We start from the raw sequence: 24,721 nt of genomic DNA, 5'->3' as shown, positions 1-24,721 counted from the left end.
TCAGCTGTAGCATTCTCATTTATTTGTTCATTTTTCGCTACTACTGACAAAATTGTTATTGGTATGGTTAATAATCCCAGGTTTTGAATGTTTCATCCCATTTCAAATATCTAAAAAATTCAAGGACCTTTTTATAGATAAAATAAGTAGGACACTTACAGAGACACCATTAACTTTATATACTGTAAATATTTCTCCACCAGGGAGAGCTCAATAGCCATTTATTCACATACAAAATAAAGATAAGACATGAAGGAAAGGCCAAATTCAAAATGTAACACTGGCACTATTTAGGCTCCAAAGAGTAAAGTCAGCTCCTTTAAAGCTACGTTTTTTTAAGATTACATGAGAATAGACTGGCTGTATATTGCTTCATTGAAATCCTGTAAATTCTAGCACAATTCTTGAAGGCACCAAAAACAACATCTTTCGATGTTTGGGGAATAAATTGTTCTTACAGAATTATCATGGCTGCTTAAAACGGTCTTCTCCTGATAGCGGAGCTCACCAGGACATAAGAAACCCCACCCAAAAGGACCCCCAAGTCTTATAACTTTGTAAACAATATTCGAAATGTAAGGCACTCGTATTGGTAAGTCAAACATAATTATAAATCGTGGGCTGTAGACCTGAGCATTGCACATCACTGTAGCACAAACGCGCTCTTGGTGTTCTCGCTGCAGAAAACTATGGAAGTACTAAGCCGAAAGAGATAACCGCAGACAGTGTCTTTGGGATGGAAACAGGAAGTGCTCCCAGGACGTTCAGTGCGGCTCACAGGAAGTCTTCTTTCACCTGGGGATGGGAGGAAGTGGGGGGGCCCCCCTTTCTTTTCGCCCTGAGCCTGTAAGAAAAACACAAAACAATACTGCAGAAAAGGTACAGACACCACTTCGTCCATTTTTTTTCTTCATATTTTGTTAATTGCTGTAATACTACTCCGGAGAATTAAAGCAAACTTCAAAACCTAACTCATGGCAACTTTATAAGCACATATTCTGACAGGAAAAGGGATGAAACAACTCTTGCTTCTCACAGTATTACTTCTTTTTTTAACTCTGGTATTCTTCACACAAACTGTTGCACAGAGGGATGTTCTTCGCTGGCAGGCTTCCTGTGTGGTGTGCATCTCGATTCTCATTAACAAAGTAACGGAAATGTCTTCACCTTCATATAGACAATCATCAGATTTTGCTAAGATACCTTTAGCAAATCTTAAACAAAGGCTAAGGCTATAAATGTGGCTTTAGATACTGAAGGATGAAATAAACAAAGAGCTGCGTACTGTCAACACAAGTTACCACTGAAACATCGGCTTACATAACAATGTTTAAAACAAATCAGAAAGGTTACAAATGAAACACTAAACAATACTGTTTGCTTTTACTACATTTTCAAGAAAAAAAACAACACAATTACAAGTTAAAAGTTAATTGCTGAACACAAACCTTATGCTTCTCAAGTAGCCAGTCAAATATACATTTAATTGTGTTGATTGTTAATCCGAGCTGAGAAAACCACTCTGGCACTAACAGAAAACAGACCCTGCGGTAGCTCTACAGGTACTGTACTATTGATCAATTAACACTCCAACAGCTGTTATCTCAGAAGTAATGTCAGAATATTATACAGTAGGACATGCTGTTACCATTATATATAGTAATTAAAAATTAACTCCTTAGACTTATATAGCACTTTTCTCACTCAAAGTGCTCCACCACCACCAATGTGCAGCACCCGCTTGGATGATGCAACGGCAGCCATAGTGCACCAGTACACTCACCACACATCAGCTATCAGTGGGGAGAGGAACAGAGTGATGAAGCCAATTCATAGAGGGGGATTATTAGGAGGCCATGATTGGTAAAGGCCAATGGGAAATTTGGACAGGATGCCGGGGTTACACCCCTACTCTTTTTACTCAGGGTTATACCCTGGGATGTTTAATGACCTCAGAGAGTCAGGACCTTGGTTTTATATTTCATCTTTAGGACAGTGCCTTTTTACAGTATAATGTCCCCGTCACTATACTGCGACATTGGGACCCACACTGAGCACAGGGTGACTGCCCCCTGCTGGCTTCACTAACACCTCTTCCAGCAGCAACCTTAGTTTTCCTAGGAGGTCTCCCATCCAGGTACTGATCAGGCTCACACCTGCTGAGCTTCAGTGGGTTGCCATAAACCAATATATTGTACTATTGCATTTTATAGGAGGGATTAATCTAGAGTTTATTCAATGTTTTGTTTTTCTTTAACAACATGCTGCTCATGTAGCTTTGGAACATGAAGTCATCTCTCTCTCTGTTCTTTACTACAAACCATCTCATTGTGCCATCCTTCTGATTTCAGACATCGGAAAAACAATGTCAAAAACCACTTCAGTCTATTAATGTGCCTACTTTGATTCCATCCATCCACTTTAAAGCTGTGCTATCCAATACAGAGTCTCTGGAAAGCAAGAGCCTATCCCAGCAAGCAACAGGTGCAAGGTGGGACACACTCTGGAAAGGATGCTAGTCCACAAGCTAACACAGACACAAATACACACACACTCACAAAACGTTTCCCAAAAGTCAATTAACCTACCAATAAGTCTCTGGACTGCGAGTGGAAACTGAATGACCCAGAGGAAACACATGAACACAGGGAGAACATATAATCTCCACACAGATAGGAAACCAAGAATTGAACCCATGGCCCCAGTGCTGTGAGGATACAATGCTAACCACTATGCCAACCTGTTACCAAACCTCTATTTTTAATGCCTACAATAAGGCATTGCATCTCAAAAATGCCATTTCCCCAGGTTTCTGCACATGATAATTTTTTGGAACACGTGATATGAGAAATTTCTTTATTGCTCTTTCCCAGGGAACACAAAAAAAAAAACCCTTAAGAAAGCACGGTTCCTCATTTAAGACTCTGCCCTTAAATGTCATCCTATGGAGAATTTCAAACGGCAATATGAGGTCCAAAAAAGGAAGAAGGGAGGAAGCAATGCAGCTCAGCCAGAGGAAAAGTGCTTCTCATATCCACTCCCAAGTTCTGGGCTGGTCAGGCTCACCTCTGGTCTCGCTCTTTGCCAGCTTGCTGGGGTAGGTCTTCGGGGAGGGCACATAGGGCTCAGGAGGGGGCAAATCTGACAGAGGGTGGAAGAAAAACCGGCCTTCCCAGTCATCTGTTGAAAACAGAAAAACTATTGCTAATGGTTGGAATATAAGAATTTCTTCTTTCCTTTTCAATTTTAACTTCAATCTTCTTGCACACATTCATAGTGCCCAGTTACAACATTATGAATATTTTTTTTTTTACGATGATGACTTTTCTCACACTCTGACTCCATCTTGAAGGAGTGGTGTTGAGATGGGTTCAGCAACACCAAAGCAACACTTTCTCTTTTCTCTTTTTGGAGCTCCAAAATATATTCAGGTGAATTTAAATCCTCTCGTATATTTTTCTGCTTTCAAAGGTTCATCCAAAATATATTTTTGAATGGACCACCAGATGGCAGTGTGCTTACAAATGTACACTAATGCCAAAGACCAAAAAAGTCAACTAAATTGTATGTTAGAAAACCCAAGTAATTTATACATACAAATTTGACAGAATTTAATTTAATCTCTAACATTTGTGATCTTGAGGCTGCCAGTTAAACACCAAAATGATACCTAAAATGTGAAACTTGATTTTGTGTGGTGTCTGAACAGGGCTTGCTATCTATCTACAGTGAATATTTTTACAAATGAGAAAATTGTTCTTTGAGTTATTTGCAAGATATTGGAACCTAATTGGCAAAAACACAATTGAAAAACCTTGAAAAAAAGGTTGTTCTTATTGTCAGCTATAACAGTGCTAATACTTTTGAAAGTTAAAAAAATAATGTGCTGCTCTTTTAATTAAAAATTAAGCATAGTAATTAAATCCAGTGAATCTAAAAACATTAAAAACAAATGAGAGGAGGTTATTCAGTCCATTAAGCCTGTCTGGCAGCTAGTATGTAGTTAATTGATCCAAGGAACTCCAAGAAGAAGCTAAGTTACAGGCTTCAACTACACAGCTGGGTAGCTTGTTCCACACTCCCACAACCCTCTGTGTAAAGAGGTGTCTCCCGTTCTCAGTCTAAAGTTTAGGAAATGTATAGGACATATACTATGCAGTATAAATCAACATTTTTTACTATTGGAAGGATGTCATCTAGAGTTTATTCAATGTTTTGTTTTCTTTAACAAAATGCTGCTCATGTAGCTTTGGAAAGAAGCCTTGGTACTGGGTTCAGATAAACAGCTGGGTAGCTTGTTCCACACACTCCTACAACCCTCTGTGTAAAGAGGTGCCTCTTGTTCTCAGTCTAGACTTTAAGGTAGTATGCTGTGAAAAGTGAATTAATATTTTGAATGGATTTTTTCTAGGGAGGGTATCTCCAGTCAGTTGTACCTCCACCCGCTGGATGTGGGGAGTCCTGGTAGCCATTCCTCATGGGTGGAGGGGGAGCCCCAGGCCTGTCAGGGGGCAGAGGCGGTCTGTGCCCTCCTCTGGGAGGCTCCGCTCCTGGTCTGTTGGGCGGCGGGGGGGCTGGCGATGACCTCATGCTCCCTCCGTTTCTGCCTGGGGGAGGTGGTAGGGGTCCTGTGTGGAATTAGGAGGCCGTAAGGAACAGGCGACTTTAGAGCGTGTTTTCTGAAACAGGGCACTGCGCACACAGCACGGTTAATTCAGGCCAGGCCTTCAAGGGGACAGCCTTTCACAATCTCGCCATCCCGACGCGCAAGGTGACTGCATTCCATCTCTTCCTACCTGTGCGTCCCGGCGGGTCTCGGACAGGAGGCGGGGGTCTCTCAATGGGAGGTGGTGGGAGGGGGCCGGTCCGGCCTGGTGGGGGCGCAGGAGCGTGGGAATTCAAGGACAGGTTCCTCTGAGGGAGCCTGGGAGTTTCCTCGTCCGCGCCTGTTGTCGGAGGCAAGGGCGGCGGGCCCGGTCTGCCGGGCGGCAGTGGGGGCGCCCCGGAGGACGGGGGTGGACGAGGAGCCGAGGAGACGGGGGGCTTGATGTTCTGAGAGGGGAGGGGAGGGGCTCCGTCCCTGTGCAGGGAGGGCCTGCTTCCCAGAGGCACAGCTGGGGGCCGGTCGTCCGACAGCCTGCCAGGTGCAGGGGGAAGGGGGGGCCGGCCTGAGCTGGCCACAGGAGGGCTGGACAGAGATGGCTGCCGGGAGAAGGGGGAGCCTCCCGGTACAGGAGGAGGAGGCCCCTGGTTCCGGTTAGGTAACGCCGGTGGCGGAGGACCGGGGCTGGAGCCCGGGGGCCGGCCACCTCCTGGCACGGGTAGGGGGCCCCTGTTCTGGAAGCCCCCTGGAGAGGGCCGAGGGGTGTTGGGCACAGGGGGCGGCCCACCGCCAGGCTCCGGCCGGGGCAGAGCCCCACGTCCTCTGGGCAGCTCAGGACCGCTGCTCCTCGGGGCGGAGGGGGGTGCGCCAGGGAGCCTGGGGGGGGCGCCGGAGCTCCCTCCAAAGGGCTTGGGGGCAGCTGCTCGTCCTCCAGGGGGCAGCAATGGAGATCTGCCCCCGCCAGAGTCTGCAAGGAAAAATAAAAACAGAGATAAAACTGCAGAGCGCAGCATTCAATGAATTATCTCAGGTATTTCTTCACAGTTTCGGACCGTCAACATTTTCTTCAGCAGGGTACACAAGCAGGCCTGTGTTACACATCTTTTTTCAGCTTCATCTTACTTTGCAAGGCTTCAATCCAAAACATCTACGATGCCTTCGGGGTGATTTCCTGTTTGTGACAGAGATATTTTGCTTCTGTCTGGTGCTCAGATTGCCAGATGAATGATATGGGTTTAGCACGGGTTTAAAGTACACGGCAACTAGAAATGCGTTGCCAAGACATTTTTGGGGAAAACAAAAAACACACATTCCAGGCTGTTCCTAGGCCTGAAAAACAATTTTCTAATTCCACTTACCGTTACTGTCTCTGCTTCCTGCAGACCTCAATTTCGGCATCCCTCCTTGGAACAGACCCCCGAGTCCTCCGGGGGCTCCTCCCCCAAATCCGCCCCCTCCTCCTCCTCCTCCTCCTCCACCTCCTCCTCCACCACCACCTCCTCCTCCTCCTCCTCCTCCTCCTGACCCCTTGGGCTCTGAAAAAAAAAACCAGGGCTTTACCTGGACAGATCACCACCACTGACTGATAACCACAGCATAGGCCTGCAATAGCCACCACTGTCCAAACTAGAACTCACTGTTATAAACCGGTTATAAACAGGAAATTTCACTGTGCCTGCAACAAACAATTGAGAAACCAGTGTCGTTGCACTGGAATCTATCATCACACACACTTTGGCCTTTTTTGCAGGATGATATTTACTGCTTCCTTACACAAGCCACCTACTCTCTCTGAAAAGAACATTTACAGATGGTGCTTGACAGATCTGGGCAGTAACTGGAATTCCTAATGTTAAGTATGCTTCCATAATTGCATGACAAATCTTTGATTTAATATCAGGGAAGGAGTGGAACATTTTATCCAATAATTTGAAATAAATAGCAGTAATCATAGGACGATGCATTATTCAACCAAGAACACCTACAAATACTTTGCAGCATAAAATCATAGACTGGAGCTTTACTAATTAATCCTGGATTTATGTGACTGAAGTTTTTAAGGCACAGTACTTTTTTTTTTACACAATTCACCTTTTGGAAGTCACAATTAGAGTAGGGTCCTCAACTTATCTTCTGCAATTTGGGAGCATTTTCCAATAACTTCTCAGACAAGAATGAGTGTTACAGGAAGACGGTATAAAGACACACTGAACTAACCGACTTGTGGCAGTCATGCAACCTTTGTAAACCTGTTTCCCAGCAGTTATAGCTATAATTGTCTGGAACTGCAGCTATAACTACAGGATTCACCATGAGTGAATGGGTTTAAGAATTCTGAATGATGTCTGCTGGAGGTAAAAATGCAATTCTCCTCCTACGATTATCTTTCCAAATGCTGTGCTTGATTGTGCAAAAATAATTATTGACTACAGCTGGCCTCCTCAGGTGTCACTGCATAATCATCTAAACAGGTTTCCTTCAGGGCAGGCCTTGCTTTTAAACCATTTAATCCTTTTTCTACACTTCACTGAGTGGTTTAAGGCCGAGTTGGCTCACACAGAAATTTGATGTAATAGGTGATAAATACTATGTACAGTAGGATGCCACTGCATCTGCATCTAAAAAGAAAAAGTATTTTAGCCAATGCCTTGCAAAATTATGCGGGAAATGTATTTTCTTTTCCTTTATTAATGCCATCACAACCACACAGGGGCTTTCAACAGTATCATTTTACTTACTGTCAAATACTGGAGCACTTCGGTCATTAGTAACGGCCTTCTTTAACTTAGCTCCTTTTGTTATATCTGATAGGAGAGCATTTCTTCCTTGCTGTTCAGACCTGTTGAGAGCAGGCTTTTCTGTATTGGCCTAGGACACAAAATAAAAATGACTCTTGATTGTGAACACTAGCAGTATTAAATAAATTATATAGACATACTTCAGATAGAAACCTATAAATCGCCACCTCTCTGATATTCACCTTAATTTTCCTCAGGCAAAAAAGAAAAGATTTGAAACTAGAAAGAAAGAGTACAGTTTTACCAGCCACAGCTGAAATTAAATATTTGAACCATTCACTTGCAATTGCAAGTTCTCTAATTTGTACACTTGCAATACAATGAAAGGCAATAGTAACTATTCCCTCACACACTCACTACTAGCTGGAAAAAAAAGAAAAATGTTATTCAGTGCTGCATTACGTATAAACCCATGTGTCTGCTGGATTAAGCTGGCAGTGATATGAAGCAGCAGGGAGTGGCGTTTTGGAAAGGTAGTAGCACAATTCGGAGGAAGAGCATCTGTCGCTCTGTCAGAATTAAGAGCGAATTCGGCCAGATCTACCACCAGATGGCGCTGTAAAGAAAAGGAGGAGTCTCTTTGCCAACCAAGCATGCCATACACAAGTACAGTCGGTAGGAAAGTATATCACACAGAACAAAAAAATGTTTCTTCATTTTTAGGAAGAAAACAACTGCAATTCAAAATGTTCAAATCTATGCTTTGATGTCCTACATACATAGAAAGGATAAAAGCTGGTACTATTTATGCTAACTTTTCTACTTTTTAATGCTCAATTAGTGAGTTGTATCTACTCATTTTGGGTACCTAATTAAGAGGACCTCTTAAAGGATGACACATGGAATGAAGGAAAAAACTTGAATATAAATGTCACATATACAACCCAAAAGAAATAACCAAATTAATTGATTAGGATAAATGCAGTTAAAATCAGTTTTAATACTGGGGTGCCAGCCATTCTGAATGTTACACTTTTTGTTTGAGAATGAAGCTTGTATAAAGCTTAATTTTGCCCTTAAACGCTCTGATCCTTAGAAAGATTATGTCCATTTTGAGAATACAAAAGTTTCCTGAAATTCCAAACCAATAAACTGTGAAGAAGCAGTTTATGTGCAACAGTTTCTAAGTCCAAAGGCTCAGATCTGTATAGAGGCCATTGATTGTGCTGTGCCAAATAAATGCATATTCAAATGTATATGTATTTACATTTTCTTTGTACATTTATCTTAACACTTTTTTATTTCTAAGGCTTAAATCACTTAATTGTCTTGGAGTGTTAGAGAACTATCAGATTAAGAAATGTCATTCACATTACCGGAAACCTTGATACAGTTCGTTTGTCTTATAATTTAATTATTTCTTGCAAGTTGGACATCTTCAGCTGCCTTGCATTTCCTTAAAAAAAATCAAGACAAGATTTTCCACTGGAACACAGCAGCTGTGTAAATACAGCCTGCAATTGTGGTGACCACAGCAACATTTTTAACTCAAAAACATAAATGTGTAGATAACCTAAAACTGGGATTTTGTTTCTTAGTTTTCAACACGTTAAAAAAAATAAGTGTGGGGGCTGTGAGTGGTTTAATCCGCAAAAGCGTTCAGACTGACCACTATGGGTCAGATATCATAAAGCCAGACATGGGTCGTGTCGCTTGCCAGCTGTAACTAAGATTACCCAGGTGGCAGTATACACTGGACTGCACAACACGAGGGAGGAGCTGGGATGAGCTGGCCAGAGGTTTCCCAGCTCCCCATACGATAACAGTTCCTGCAGGTCGTCAGGGACCCACAGGTGTGAGAGACAGATGCAGGAGCGCGGAGAAGTGGTTAGTGCTCTAAACCCATAGCTGGAAAGCTGTGACTTGGAACCCCAGGCAGTCGTGTTGTGCTGTACTCAAGGGTACTTCTCTCTGATGGTTTCAGTAAAACGCCCAGCTGTGTAAACTGGTACAAATATAAGTAACTTTGCATGAAAGCATCAGCCAAACATAAATAATAATGCCCCCCTCTTCCAGTAGGTACATGTCAAAGTTTGAATAGATCAAGAGGTTGGCGTGATGGACGAACACGTCTAAGCGTTTTCTTTCTCGCTGTATCAGATACAGGGGTTGTTGCCATGGAGATGATGCCGAAATCAACTGGCAATGTCAGCCTGTAGTTCTGCAATATGAAAATGGCAATTGGCGGTTCTAAACGAGTAAAGCTTCAAAGTGAACAAATGAGGGGAGAGGCCAAGGAAAAAACAAGCTACAAGCACGACAGTCCCATAGTTTTGTCTCATGACGATGCCCTAAAAAGCTTAATATCTGCATGTTGAATGTGATGTCTTACCACAGCAAATGTGGGGGGAGGGGGGGCGGCCGGCGGAGGGGGGGGGACAGGCATCTTCTCTCCTCAGTATTCCTTCTGAAGCTTCTTACTCCTGCCAGGCAGAAAACACAAGGGCAACCTGTTCATTCCTCATCTGGGAGATTCGATGAGCAACCTTCATTATGCACCTGCTGGAGCTGAGCTGTGGTTCCACTTTAGTTTTCATGGTGGGGGGGGGGGGATCAGAATTTCTTACGGAAATCTTTTTCACAGGTATTAAGCAATCTGATTTATTCATCTAAAAAAACCTAATTGTGTCATTTGGATTAATGAAAAAAATTCTAGTGTAGGTTACTCGTTCCTTTGGGAATAATGTTCTGATGACATCTGATGCATATTTTGGGGATATAATAAGCAAGCGTTGATCATTAGCAAATTTGAATAGCCGGATAAAGACTTGCAATATAAGAGAAGACAATTTGTCTACTCCTCTCGTCATTAACGGTGTTGAAGAAGCACGCAAAGACCTTTCATTTCTAAATTAAAATAAAGTCATTACAATCAATCTTGTTTTGTGATCCACTTCCTGAAAGTGGGCTCTTGCAATGGTGCCTGAAGGTCTGTAAGGTTCTGAATACTTTTTGTTGCAAGCATGTTAGCAAGCATTACTCGCGCTTTGAACTCAATAGTGTGTATTCACAAGGAAATGATAATGTAGGTACAGCCTTACAAAAACTGTTTTTTTAAATAAAAATGAGAAATAAGCAATCAAAACCTAATTTCACTTGTTTGATCTTGCTCCTGCCCTGGGTTTGACTATTATAAAAAGCCTACTATAAAACAGCCGAAAGAAGCCACAGTTGTATACAAAAAAAATAATTCATATTTAGCCCTAGGAAAGGGACCTAGCCAGTACTGCCTTGTGTAATTCTTAAATTATTTTCAACAGACACATCAGGATTCCTGAAAGACTACTTTGCATAGAAATGCATTTAAATTGTACTGTTTTTGTAATTCCTGTCTGCAGAACACGCATTAATAAGAGCTCACAAGACAAGAGTATTGGATTTGCATGTCAAACTGAAACGAATTAGACTGGTTTAACTTAGGCCTCTGACTTCCTGTGAAACTGGTCAACAGGAAGATCCGTGCTTCAACCAAACCCACAAGCCATCCTGCTGCTTAACGCTTCTGCTTCGCAGCACTGCTGCTCTGTACTACAGAGAAATGCCTACTGCGAGTCGCTGTAGCACAAAAAAGCCAAACAAACAACACCTCATAGTAACAATATTAAGTGTTTTAACCAATAGACGGAATTTGCATGCCTTCATCTAAAGAGGCATTAAACTCTTCCTTAAAATGACCATGTTTTTTAATTACAGTGTATGCCCACGTAGAGAACAATGCATTTTATTTAAATCTCCTACAAAATTGTTCTGCCTGGAATATAAGAGAGGTTTGTGTTGACAAATGACATTTAAATATGGTGGATGTTTTCCCACCTTTCAGAATTAACACATCTCCTGCATTAGTGCACTTGTTATTTTTACTTCACAAAGCTCTCTCTGTCCAGTCTTCAGACTTCCTCTGCCACCTAAGTAGAAGTAGCTGCATGTACGGGGTCCCTATCTTCCAGTGACAAATTGGCACTTGGCCAGAAAATTATTAAATATTTTAACTAAAATAAACCCTGGAGACAAAGAACTGGCATATGGGTGTAAGCATATATTGAAAAGAGGGCAGAAAGATGAATTTTGAAGGTGGATACAATCAAAAAGTATTTTATTGAAGACATTTTGAAAATGTTTAGCTAACATACAAAAGCACAAACAAAAAACACTGTTTTCTTGTTGAGATAAGAAAAAGTCCAAATCTGGGGATGTCAGTAATCACAAAATGAACGGATGTGTCAAACGACTAAAATTATGAACAAACCTCAGTCATTTTCAAAACATTCAAGAAACAGACCCCAGTACTGACAAAATCGCTATAGAAATGAATCCTCTCCAATGTACTTGAGGAGATCGTCTCATTAAACCAGCTCTCAGGGAACAGTGATTTCCATTCTTTAAGGCCACATCCATTCTGAAGAACAGTACCAACTGTTCTGCCTTTGTTACAATCGAAGAGTGAAATTCTTCCCAAACACTTTTGAGTACCAAATAGAATATTTCTACCTGCAATTCATTAAACCTTGGTTAAATTCAGAGTCCTCCACTATTATAACCTACTTACTATAATCAGCCTGGAATGTGTACATGTATCCATAGTAAAACACCACCCTGAACTCAGCTCCTTTCTCAGAACTGAGACAGCTGCAGTCAGTGAGCCACAGTTTGAAAGCTGCTCTCTTTTTACAAAAATAAACCTGCAACTGCTGCAACTGCTCTGGGATACCATTTGTCTCATTTGAATGTGTACCGAGCCCAGCCAGATAATTGGACATAACTATTTGCTAACCGCCTTTTGGAACTCTCCCAAGCTTCCTTTCAAAAAGTAGTGTGTGAAGAAGCCATGCCTTCGACCACACATGACATACTGTATAAAAAAAGCTTGTTTTTCATGTAGAGGCACTTTCTCACAAACCTCAACTGACACGTAACTAAATCAGGGGAGATACCAGAAAATGTCTACACCTGAATATCCAAAAGAACAAGAGGTCAGGAAAAACAAAGCAATGGTATGCCTTCACTTTTTAAAATCTCCTTTTATGTATTTTTCTGGAATAATCATTTCATATCGCAATACAGACAAGATTTTGAAACCCTTAGACCTGATGATCAACTACCCCTTTTTCCGGCAACATTTTTATTTTTGTAGTGTTAATTGTCTGTGATATAAATACCAAGCTTCAACAGTGATGAAAAGAATCTGTCTCTAAATCCTGTGTGCTGACGTGGAAGGACTGTCTTGACTTCAATATTCTTGTCTGTCCGAGTCTTATTTTTAGCTCCTGAATGTCTTTCTTCAGAGCTGAAACCCAGTCCCTGAGGCCAGACTCCGCATGACATATCGAGTATTGTGAGGAACGCCTGCACTACTGACACACATGCTGCTTGCTAACATTAGCAGAATATCTGGAACAATAGGCCTTTTCATGCATTACCATGAAAGATGGTGCTCGATAATTCAGCAGAGTGGAGTCAATCTGGAACCCATCCGTACCATTTTCCTTCGTCAGATTTTCAATGAAAGTACTTGCAAGGCATGTTCTGCTGAATTTATATAAAAAAAAGTCATCCAGGACTATCCACCACAAAGCCTGCATAGAAATTCCCTTACTTTGTGGAGATGCTAGAATTACACCGAACGCTCCAAATTTAGCGTAAAAGGCTACTCGCGCTACTGAAGCACTTTCCTCCTGTAATTGTTTCCTAATGTTCTTCTAGAAATGTGGCTCTGACAGAAAGTGCCTCAGCTGCTAAGGCTCTTGGTGTTGAATTAAGGGGAAAAAGTGCCTGAGCATCATGCTGGCACTGCCTTTCATGCTGAGCTGCCCTTTGAAGCATCTTGCTTGAGACTCTCAGACTGCAGTTTACACTCTTAAAATGTCTGCCTTTCATCTTCCTTTTCCACCCTCAAGGCAAACAGGCAGAGAGTAGCATTGCTCACAAACAACCAACACATTGCAGGAGCAGAGGAAGCCTCATTTAATATTCTTTCAATTACTGTTAAAACAAATCGATGTGTTTATTTTTTTTAACAGAATGCAATATTCCAATGCAGCAAGAGATGATGCTTTCTTCAAATCTGTTGGTATCAAATTCAGTGAACTAAGCTGTGGATATCGGATCAAAAAGTTTCCAGACATTGTGTGTATGAGAGACAAGGAGAGCCATACAACAGATAAATATTGTGTACATATTCTCAAAAAATAAAGGTGTACATAAATGATTCTCTATATTGCAAAAAAGCCATGCAATATGCCGCCAGTAAAGATTCCAAATAGTTCTTAAATTTGTCTAATCAATATGTGTAATAAAATTCCAGTAACCATACTATTTTCTGATTTTTATTGTTACTGATACATAATTGAATACTACAGAAATGTTGAAAATTTGAAGACAGGGACTTCCTTTGGATAAGAAGTAGATCTCTTAGCTTCTCTTCTCTTTAGTTTTTCTCTCACCACAAGGCGACAGGCCTCTCAGCCCCAGGACAAGAGCTGTGATGACCTACAGGCCATTTCACAGGTTTAAACATCAGCAAGACAGGTACTGCCTGTGTCAGAAACATCCAAACCCCTTTAGTACAAAAGAAAATTAGCCACCACACTAGTGGCATGACCACAAACCGGCTATTAATTCAAAAAGAAATTATGAAATGATGTTTTTGTGGGGAAAGAAGAACAGAACAAAAACCACAACAGATTCGTTCAGCAGAGTCTGTTTCATTATTGCTCCGACAGCTGTGCTCCTCATCTAACCAGCTGCCAGTGGCACCACTTGTTTTCAGGACTGCTGGACGTCTTCTCTGTATACTGTTCCCACAGCACTGTTAACGTCAAAACAAATCAGGTCAGCAATGCATGCAAGTCGGAATATGTTTTTTTTTTCCGGGAAACATAGAATTGTTAGGCTAGAATGCCGGAGATAGAACTTGATTTAAAGAAAGAGAGATCAGAGCTTCTTATCAGTTTTTTCAAGAATGGAGACTTTACAATCCTCTTCTAAAGGGCAGATCACAGGGTCGAGGTAATGTTTCAGGTAACACCTTAAGTGTGTAGATGATCCCCTGCGATGCCGCTCATGATGGGATAGCTGTACGCCACCAGCCAATAATTCAAAATCTTGCCAATTACAAAAGTAAAAAATTATATTCCCCTTTTTTCTTGCTAACGATTTCATTAGCTGCTTTTAACAGGCTGAGTCATAATCCATCTGGACGCAGACCTTCTACTGCCAAAATACTGCACAAGCTGTTGCTAAGGGATACTTTTTGTATAATCATAAATCCAACACTAAGGTCAGTTTTTTTTTTAGCTTTGAAAGGAAAGTTTTGCAATGATTTTCTGCGGGTGCATCACTATTTCCGAGCGATCGAGCATGCATTACAAACCTGCTCGCCTGAAGACTATAAATCAGAGCGAAAGAGCGCTGCTCAGTAGAATCTGTAAGCTCAGGGGAGGACTAGTATGCAAACTGTAAAAGGTTACCTCACCTACAAAGACTTGCACTTGCTATCCACAAACTGACACCAGAATATTTCAATCACCTTAATATCATTTTCATGTATTTCAGGAAATAGCTTATGTCAAGGGGGCAGTTCTTTAGCAATGCCACTGCTATTTCACTTCTTACTAGTACGCGTCATGACACTATGTAAAAACAGCAGGTTTGTCTCAAACAAGACCTACGGAGCACTATCTGGGGTTTTAGAAAAGGCTTGTGGGCTGCGTGTAGTCGTGTGTAGGCATCACTGAGTAAACGTACAGTTAGTATCCCACATAGCTTGCTTTCACAAAAATAAGCCATTAAGATCAGTCTTAAAAATAGGATGTCACCAAGACAAACATGGTCTGAAGTTTTCTATTTTGGCGACATCCGGGTTCACAACATCTTGGGTGAGGGCTGTTGAGCACGTGCAAGATACTGGTGGAATGTGAAGTGCTGTGTATTGTCTTATACACTTGGTTTCCTCCATCGATTCACCCGGCATATTTCTCAGATGCTTTTTAGAACTGCCCCAAATATCATTCGAAGGCCATAAAAAGAACAAAGATGAGGTCCCGATAATAATCCCCTCCAGGCCTGGAAGAGGTTACATGACACAGCCTGCCAGAGAACTAAACCTACATGTGAAGTTACGCTGGAGAAAGTGTAGTTGCAGATGAAGGCTGATGTCATTCTCACAGAATCCTCATGTTACAGTAGCACCTTGCCCTTCTTCTGTTTGGTTTGAGTTATAGAATGGAAGCTGAAATGGTCTTTGCCGCATCAAAGAGGATACTGAATTGACACCATTTTTTTTCATTGTATTGCAGTTCTCAGGTGTAAAAAAATATGAAGCTTCAATTGCTCTGCCTCAAACGAATCTCGACAAAATCTTCCGTGGGTGGACTTGCAGTTTAAAGCCTTGGGTTTCTATTATGCTACGTTCCTTGCTAAGCGATGAATGGGATGCAGTATGTCTTATATAGCTTTTTTTTCTCCCCCCTGTACATGGCAGTTAGTCAGACAGCACGGTCCAAATCTTTGCTGACTGGTTCAAATAACATCCTGTATGAAAACAACCCAAAAAAAAAAGCATTCCCTCGGATACAGCACATTCAAAATGAAAAGGCATTCTCAGAGCTTACAGTCTGGGGGATGTGAATAAACATTTCTCTATTTTTCTGCCAACAATAAAATGCTGGCAGTTTGTCTGGTTGTACATCTGTCTCCGATCTGCTGCCTCTAACACAGATACTCTGCAGCCCTTAGGCGGACTAAGGACGGTTTATTCCTGTCACCAGAGCAAAAAAACAGTCCCGTTTCAACCAAAGTGCAAGTTCTACGTTCTAAATTGTGGAGCTTTTGCCCGACAGTTTTGAAATGATTCTCGAATCAAACGCTTAGATCTTATAATTAACATTATGAACATGTAGGTGACCAGGCTTACTCAAACGTTCCAGAGACTGAATACAAAGCCCCCCACCTATGCAGCTTTCTCAGCTTGAAAGTTAGAATTTTGCCATTGTGGATTGGTTGTCTTTTTAAAGTATGTTTTTGTTTTAATACTTCTGTAAAACAAAAACAAAAAACCATCAAGCAGTGGGACATACAGCAAAACTTCTGCAGATGGTCATGGAAACAGAACATGGGATTTCCCATAGGAGGTGCTTCCCCTTTGGGACATATTTAAGAAGTTTTTTCGTTCAATGGCCTGTTGCTTGCACACTTAAAATGAGTTAAATGGCAGCTGTTTAACATACAGTACATTACATAAAAATAAAGCAACATGGAAGAGCGGTTTCCACTTTACTCCTATGGCAGAGTTTTACTAATCTATAAGGATTTATTGTACTAGAACTCATACATGCAACGCTTTATGTCAAATGTTTTTGCGTTTTCCACAATGCTATATTAATAATAGTTGCTTCTGAAAATGCATTGGTTAAAACAGGTAATTAGTTTTCCTCTTAAATGAAATCACCCACTCATTTTCATATGAAAAGTCACAAAAAGAGCCTACTTTGTTCTATTCAATAAAATACTTTTATTATACTATATACTTCATTACAGTTTCCTATCAAAAGGGCAAAACCGATATCTCTAGTTACACATTTTGTCTTGCCTTCACTAACCTATGACCACACAAACCTGTTTCCCTTAAAACTAAGTTTTACTTTGTATAGGTCCTACAGTTAGCAAATGTATTAAATATTTCAAATGGTTATGTTTTTACACACTAATCAGGTAGAGATTAAAACTTTGAATTTAATATTTGCTGTCCAATGTTACTGTATATTTGCTGAGGTGTGGCACACCAAAGCTGGTACTGTATGTCATTTTGTATCCCTGTCACCCCCTTTGTTGCTGCAGAGTCTGAGAAGTCTACAACATGACTGTTCCTGTCATATCCGTTATTATGTTTTGTGGGTGTTGTCGACCATTTAACCTGCTCATTTAACGATCCCATGGCAGTTCAAGACCCCCCTAAGCAATACAGTAGTGTCCAGCTAAATTCATTTTACGGCAGTTAAAGAATCTGCAAGTAATGCACCTGAGGATGTGCCGCCGAGATTTCACAATCCTTTTCAGTAATAAAACAGCATGAAACGGCAAAAGAGTTGTGTTTTCAAGCACAAAGGTATACTACTTAACACGCTTAAGTGGCCTTTCTGGAAAAAAAAAAAATCCTAATAACGCAAAAAAATGAAAATGATGCAAATCAGTGGGTCGAACAGTTTCACCATCAATTTCAACCACTTGGTCCTGCATGCTACCCCAGACCAAAAGGAATACGTTTTTATGGTTTGAAGACAGCGGAAGTTAACAAGCTGGCTGTTTGTCTGTTGGTTTTCCCCACACAATGTTCGAACAAAAGAGACCGATTCGCAAAACAGTAGGTACTCCATAAACCAGGAAGCTAATCCAGTTTGGTCTTACTACATAAGAGTGTATTGGCAAACAATTAAATAAGGCAAATAACTACGAATGCAGATAATTTATTATGTATTTGATATATATTCGAATATATTCAATCAATTAGCAATGAATTGCTGCATACTGCTCAAACAAAACCTTAAGAGTATTGGGATTCTTTTGGGTTCACTGATACTTTAGTTCACCGATGGCCAAACAGTTTTATTTCAGAATTAATTTTAAATTAAAAAAATAAACGGCATGATAAAAGAGAACTAACTCAATATCTTGATACCTCTTTACATTTCCTTGTTTTCTTTCATAGTACAAGTCAAAGTTCCACTTTCTGGTGGACTGCTATATTTCAGTTCCTCCTGTGGTTAGGGTTCAAACACCATGACGGTGGTACAAAGAGTTACTAGCCATTAAATAAAAGAATAATAATATAAACTAAAATACTTGCGTTATTATAGGAGAGTCCAGTACCAGCCGCAGGAAAATTAAAAACAAGGCCTTTTCTTTTCTTTTTGCATGCTGATTGTTCGTGCGACACACAAAAAAAAAACCTTAGAAATGCTCACCTTAGTGCTCTCAGCAGCTTTCACTAACATTAGTTCCTTCGTCGGTGAAGGCTTCCTGTAACCAGCAGACCTCGCGTCACACTTCCTCACTGTGCTCTCTTCTCTCTGAGCTCTGCTCACAGTCATGCGCCGCTTAGAATCACCTTCCCCTGCTACTGATCTCCAGCCAGTCTAGGGCATCCTTCTACATTGAAGATTCACGGCTAGATTTCTACTCCAGTTCACCATCGCTTGCACCTAGACGCTTCCGTGACCAGAGAAACCTCATAGATCGGACCAAGGAGAACATAGAACCCCTTACAAGAAGCGCTTTGGTTTTTCTACAGGTTGCAAAAAGTAACTTGTCAGAATTCTTTCTCCTTGAAGGTAAAAATAAACCCACTAAACCAAGGCTAAGAGAATATTATAGAAGATTTTTAAGGACCTTTTGCAACCAGAATATTACCTTTTTAGATAGGATGGTAAAAGCACTTCCACTGGGTTTTCTATAGTTAATAGTCTCAACACTGAACTATCCTAACCTCTGAGTATTGTAATCAAATTGCCATCAGCCACATATTCATTACCAGTGAAGTACAGAAGGTTTTTTGTCTGGGAGAAACTCCATCATATAGAGACCTTTTCATTACTATTTGTGCTCTTAATGGCTAAAAAGATGTTATTTTCTTCCTTGCAGTCAGTGAGTAAGCAATAATGAATTCATGCACTACAATGGACCAGTCACAATTCACAGAAAGGACAGCCTACTTGGTTGCCTTCAGCATTAATATTGCCGTTTACCAGAACTGATTGTCTGACCCTGCCTCTTTTACAGTTCTACAGGAAGTTTGAACAAGATTTCACTCCGCTCACCGATCGTATCGTGTTCATAAAACTTGTGTGGCTTGCAGGTCATGCTATCTGCTGAATCTCTATGTACTGTACAGAGCAAGGCAGAGGTCTGAGCTGACCTGGCAGGCAGTGCAATACATTTACCCAGATTTAGCAAAAAAAACATCAAACATGTACACAAAAAAGATCAATGGCAAAAGCTAAAAAAAGCTAAAAAGTCATTCATTTTTACCCAAATTAAAATTCTGTTCTGAATGAGAGTCCCTCTCTGTATTAAAAGCAATATATTTAGGTTGTGCCAACAGGTGAAACTCTTTCCATTTAAAAAAGTGATAACCCTGAGGCAAACCTAGAATTCCCATTTGGTCCAAGAGGGATTGTACACTGAAGTAGAGTAGTTTTATATTCGGTTGCGAAAATTGAGACCAGTTTCGGCCAAGAGGCACTTTTTTGTACTCTTGGCCTCTGACAATACAAACATATACATTTCCCAATTTATCAAAACACAGCTGTAGCACAAAGCTCAACAGCTTTCCTTCACACATTCCTGTACTCGTTAATAACCTCAGTAACCTTTAGTTAGTAAAAATACTATTATCATTCAGTGGCTTTAAGAGCACTTGGAATTCCATCATTAACAATTTTCGCACTTTTGATGTTACAAAATATTATTCGTTTCTTTGGCTTCTTATCCAAAGGAACTTGAAATCGTGTCATTTAGACCTTGGATTTGAACCCATAACCATCAAGTGGCAAGTCAAGAGCCCTGACCGCTACTACCTTAAAGTACTTCTGCAAAGCCGAAAGAGAAGTCCAAAGACAAAAAACTGCTTCTTTAAAGAACTCAAGGTAAAACCACGAAACATAGTTCTTATTTTTCCAAACTGGGGTAAACATTAACACTATCCCAATATGACCTTCATTATGACGCACCACAAAATTAACAAAGCAGCAATTTAGGGAACTCGTCACTAAAGGACTTAATTCTGCAAGAGGAAGGTCTCTAGTAAGGTAACACACTTCACTCATTTCACTCTTGTCACAAATAATAATAATAATAATAATAATAATAATAATAATAATAATAATTGCTTACACTTATATAGCGCTTTTCTGGACACTCCACTCAAAGCGCTTTTACAGGTAATGGGGACTCCCCTCCACCACCACCAATGTGCAGCATCCACCTGGATGATGCGACGGCAGCCATAGTGCGCCAGAACGCTCACCACACATCAGCTATCAGTGGGGAGGAGAGCAGAGTAATGAAGCCAATTCATAAATAAGAGGCGGTCTCTTAGAGATCAAATTAGCAAGAGGTCCATTCGCTTATTAAATCCCAGATCTCACCCAGACTCTTCCTGAAACACTCCAATATTTCTGCTTTCATTACATGGCTGGGAAGAGCGTTCTAACTAAGAAGATCATAACCAACACATAATTGATGCCATTAACGTTCAATTTCACATAGATGTGCAACTAACAATTATTCTACAAACGCTCTACTAGTTTGCGGAACAAAATATAGAGCAGCAAAAATTCTTTTTTCTTAACCTTAACAAATTATGACATAACTGAGAGAAAAAGAAACTCTTTCAGTTCAGTCCACATAGATCAAGCACTTTTTGCATAACAATAACCAGTGCATTCAAATCACCAGAATACCGACCGGTACAGGCCTTTCAGTATACTTCTCTTTTATCACACTAACACACTGAAACAGAATCAAGATGTTCTATAGGATTTTAAAAATTCAGATGAATTGGTTCACTTACTATGTGTGTAGCCGTATGTTCTTTAATTACAAGATAGCGCGAGGTTATTGTCTTACCTAGTGTGATGAATTTGCACTTTTTACAGTTTTGCATAAAGACAGCTTCAGTAAAGAGAAGAGTACATTCGGTGATTGGCAAGATCACAATTGGTTTCCAACTGACACTTCTATGTAACTGATTCAGATAGCAAGGGAATCCCATTGTTTTTAAAATTCTTTCAATATTAGCGGGCTGGGATGAATTTCTAGATCAGAATCAGAGATCTGCCTTCCTTTAACCAACCAAAGACAGAAAATAGGCTGAAGAGAACTTTTAGGTATGGAACTCAAGATCAGTGCGTTCAACCCTTAGCTCAGGTGTCTCACACTTGGTTTTTGGAGGGTTTTGCATCTTCTAGGCTTTGTTACACCTGAGCTCTCAGTTACATAGTGGGCCCGGTTATTTAACTAATTATCTTCTTCTAAGTAGACTCCAAAATGTCTGCATAGAAGTCTGCACTTCATAAAGATCTACATAACTGTTCCTTTAATGAGCTGAAGCGAGTATTTTGAACAATCAACTGTGAAAGGCATGAAGAAAATCCTTTAAATGTCTAACCAGGAAGATGATTAGGTAAACAGACCACTACTACCTAAAAGCACTTCTGCAAAGCTGACAGAGCAGTCAAAAGTTGGAAAATGTCAGAAACTGTAAACATGGTCTTCACTAAAGAAATCAAGGTAAAACCACTAACATAGTTCTTACATAGTGTTTAATTGACTACCCAGGTTTAAACAAAAAAAAACAACAGAAGATGCTAACATTTCCTGGAACTGAATTTAAGACTCCTGCCCTAGTCTTTTTCACATTCTCAGCCTAAGCTTACACTTTTGTAACTTCCTGTTTACTTCATAAAAGAAAAAAAATTAAATAAGTTTGGCCTGAACAATATTGCTCTGTGGGAAACGCCCACAGTACCTCTTTATCCCATTGAAGCTTCTTTATCTTTTACCAATTATACACTGATCAGCTGGAGCAGGTAAATTAACAACTTGCCTTGCACCTGTCAATCTATGAAAGATAAAACATCGCTGACAAACAACCACTGTATAGCTAACAGCTATTACATCTTTTTCTCTTTTGATGCAATATACCGTGATAATAATCCTGTAATTCAAGTCACTGATTGAAGCCGGACCAGCAGAGATAGTGTAGGCCTGTAATCTACTGTAGCCTGGTAAAAGCAGAGAGATGTTAATGTGCTTAAACAGGACACACACACACACACAGCATTTTCTTTGTGAGCATTTATAGTAACTGTCATATTAGTACAGTAAAACAGACAAAGGGGAACAAAAACTAAAAAGTATGTGAATATACTTATAATACAATATCTACAAGGCATCAGCAGAACTTTTACTGTTACACTGCTTTTGCAATCCTGTTTTAAGTGTGGAAGTCAAGAGGTGTAAGATTATACAAGGCAAATTCTAAGCCTATTTTTTTCCCCAATAGAAAATTTGTCTTATAAACACGTTTCAAAACATCAAATGAAACACTGAATTCTTGACTATGCGAGTTCAAAGACCTTGTGTTTCACATTCTGTATCTACAGGTATATAATATCATTCAGAAAAGGAGGCAAGGTTGTAATTCAGAACACTGCGCTACACGGCCTGTATTAAAACAGAAATATGCTATAGACATTCTCCAGTCTTTCACTATACAACAGATGCAAATGATAAAAAAGTCAAAGGTACCAATGGAGCAACATAACCACCAAACATCAAGGCCTATTCAAATAAACATGGCTTTACAAACATTGCAAGGGTTATCATAGATGTTAAACTTCTCACCTATTGGACCTGCTACAAAATGAAACGTAATACAGTGATCAAACTCCTTCCTATATCCTTATTAAAAAGGAGAACACAAAGCATGAAGCTGTTTTACTGTGTAGGGAGATTGTGGCCAATGTCAGCTAACCAACTGGATTGAATATTTTGCTATATACAGTCTCCACCCCTCCCGCTGTTCCCTACTTTGACTGAATTCTACAACATCTTTACATTTAAAAACACTTGTGTGCATCATACAATTTTTATGTCAGTGTTGGGAAAACACTATTACTATTTCCAAGAGTAATAGGTTATAGTTACAAGTAATTCAGGTGGGTAGCTGTGTCAGCATGCATAAGCTGCAAAGGAACAAGTAATAGGTTTATTCCATGCTGAAAAGAGAAGAAAGAGAACACAACGTTGTGTTTTCTATAGTTACAAGTTACTGCCAAAAGGTTAAAGTTGTGTTAAAATTAATAAGAATATGGAAGAACATGCATTCAGAAATAAACTCCTTTACAAAGTAACTTCATTTCCCCCAAACTACACATTGTAGTATATTTTTGTCAAAGCTAACATGATCAGAATATAAAAAACTTACATTATTAGATTCATTAGACAGATGCATCAACTATAAGCTGTAAACAACCATAATATGATCGCTCAGATATGTTTGTCATTTTTAACTAATTCCGTTATATGTCGCATATAATATCAACAAATACAAATAACTGTTTAAATCAGCTCTGAAATATGGCATCCTTGCAACAATCTACAAATTCCTGGATGCCAATTTAAAAAAGTGGTAACAAAAAAGCCGGTGAATTCGGTAGAAACGCTGAGGCGAGCCCAAAACGGTCGAATCCTACAGTTGTCACAGACATTAAGTCCTTTAACAGTTGCATCGCGTCATTCAGAACTTACATTACAGGGAACAAAACATTAAATTCGTGCAAAAATGGAATTTGGTAAAAATCCTACACATGTCTACTCCACTTCTTGCTTTGGTCTTTACAGTGAATATTTCCAACTTGTGTAGCGGTTTCTGCGCACCGTGTGCCTCTTTTATTAAGATATGTTTTTAATGCAAACAATGTCTCGGTTTTCATAACGTTCTGGATTCACTTTTCTGAAATCATTTCCCGTTTTGGTACGATTATCTACAGGGTTACGACTTCACGTCTCTTTAAACTACTTCTGCCACTCCTTTCACTATAAAAACACAAGTTATTTTTTTATTTCCGTTCAACACGTTGCGTCCGTTAAAAGGAGAGATGCATTTTGGAGTAGAAACTTTTGTCTTGTACGCCTACCTGTCACTTTCTTTTGTTTTCAGTTTTCAGTTTTCTTACATCACTCACTGTTGTTTAATTGTCTTTACAGATTCAGAAAACGGGGCATTTTGGTCGGAGCGAGCTATTTATAGTCTTCGTCTGCAGAGCAACTTCTGCTTCTCCCAAATCCGGGACATTTCACAGTGATGCAATGTTTCCAGATGTGACTCTTGTTCATTTTCTGAGAAAAAAAAACTTTTATTTTTAGAAAAGAGAGAGACAAGTGTATACTGAAAAGAGAAATATGAAACAAACATTTCTCAGTCTTGACCAATTCTATTGCATTTGGATGATTTTAAACTTGTTACGTTATTAACTTGCATTTTCTACCACTATAAGGTAAAATGAAGCACATTCTAATGTAGGCGTTTGCTGTTTTTCCACCAAAAAATAAAAATCGGAGTACAAGGGAAGACAGGGCAGTATTTTTTCATTGAAAATGACTTTATTTTTTTATTTAGAACGTATTCTAACTCGCATTCAGCTTTCTGTTTTATGGGAAAACACCTTTCTAATCACTCCTTGTGTTAATCGAATGGTGATTCGATTAACGGGAGATAATCTGCATACTCAAAGCAAGAGCTGTGGCCTAGTATAGCGTGTTT

General features: G+C 40.0%; 1 protein-coding gene across 5 annotated transcripts; it reads right to left on the bottom strand.

The window, feature by feature from the left end:
• On the bottom strand, positions 1-24,259 carry LOC148649080 (WAS/WASL-interacting protein family member 1-like). Of its 5 annotated transcripts, none has more exons than XM_088605246.1 (8): positions 24,096-24,259; positions 9,734-9,824; positions 7,342-7,471; positions 5,962-6,138; positions 4,797-5,570; positions 4,437-4,628; positions 3,067-3,180; positions 1-844 (listed from the first exon to the last, which is right to left on the bottom strand). In XM_088605246.1, the coding sequence occupies exons 2-8, from the start codon at positions 9,785-9,787 to the stop codon at positions 792-794; spliced, it is 1,494 nt and encodes a 497-aa protein (XP_088461372.1). In that variant the 5' UTR covers positions 9,788-9,824; positions 24,096-24,259; the 3' UTR covers positions 1-791. The 5 variants fall into 5 exon arrangements, with proteins under 5 accessions (XP_088461372.1, XP_088461374.1, XP_088461373.1 ...); XM_088605248.1 differs by lacking the exon at positions 24,096-24,259 and adding an exon at positions 18,360-18,511; XM_088605247.1 differs by lacking the exon at positions 24,096-24,259 and adding an exon at positions 18,242-18,378.
• Positions 24,260-24,721: the final 462 nt, after the last annotated feature.

This window comes from Lepisosteus platostomus, chromosome 14 (genome assembly GCF_059453375.1).
Source record: "Lepisosteus platostomus isolate fLepPlt1 chromosome 14, fLepPlt1.hap1, whole genome shotgun sequence".
In the NCBI taxonomy this organism is placed as follows: Eukaryota; Metazoa; Chordata; class Actinopteri; order Semionotiformes; family Lepisosteidae; genus Lepisosteus; species Lepisosteus platostomus.
Note: the sequence above shows the minus strand (reverse complement) of the source record. Positions and strands in the feature narration are given on the sequence as shown.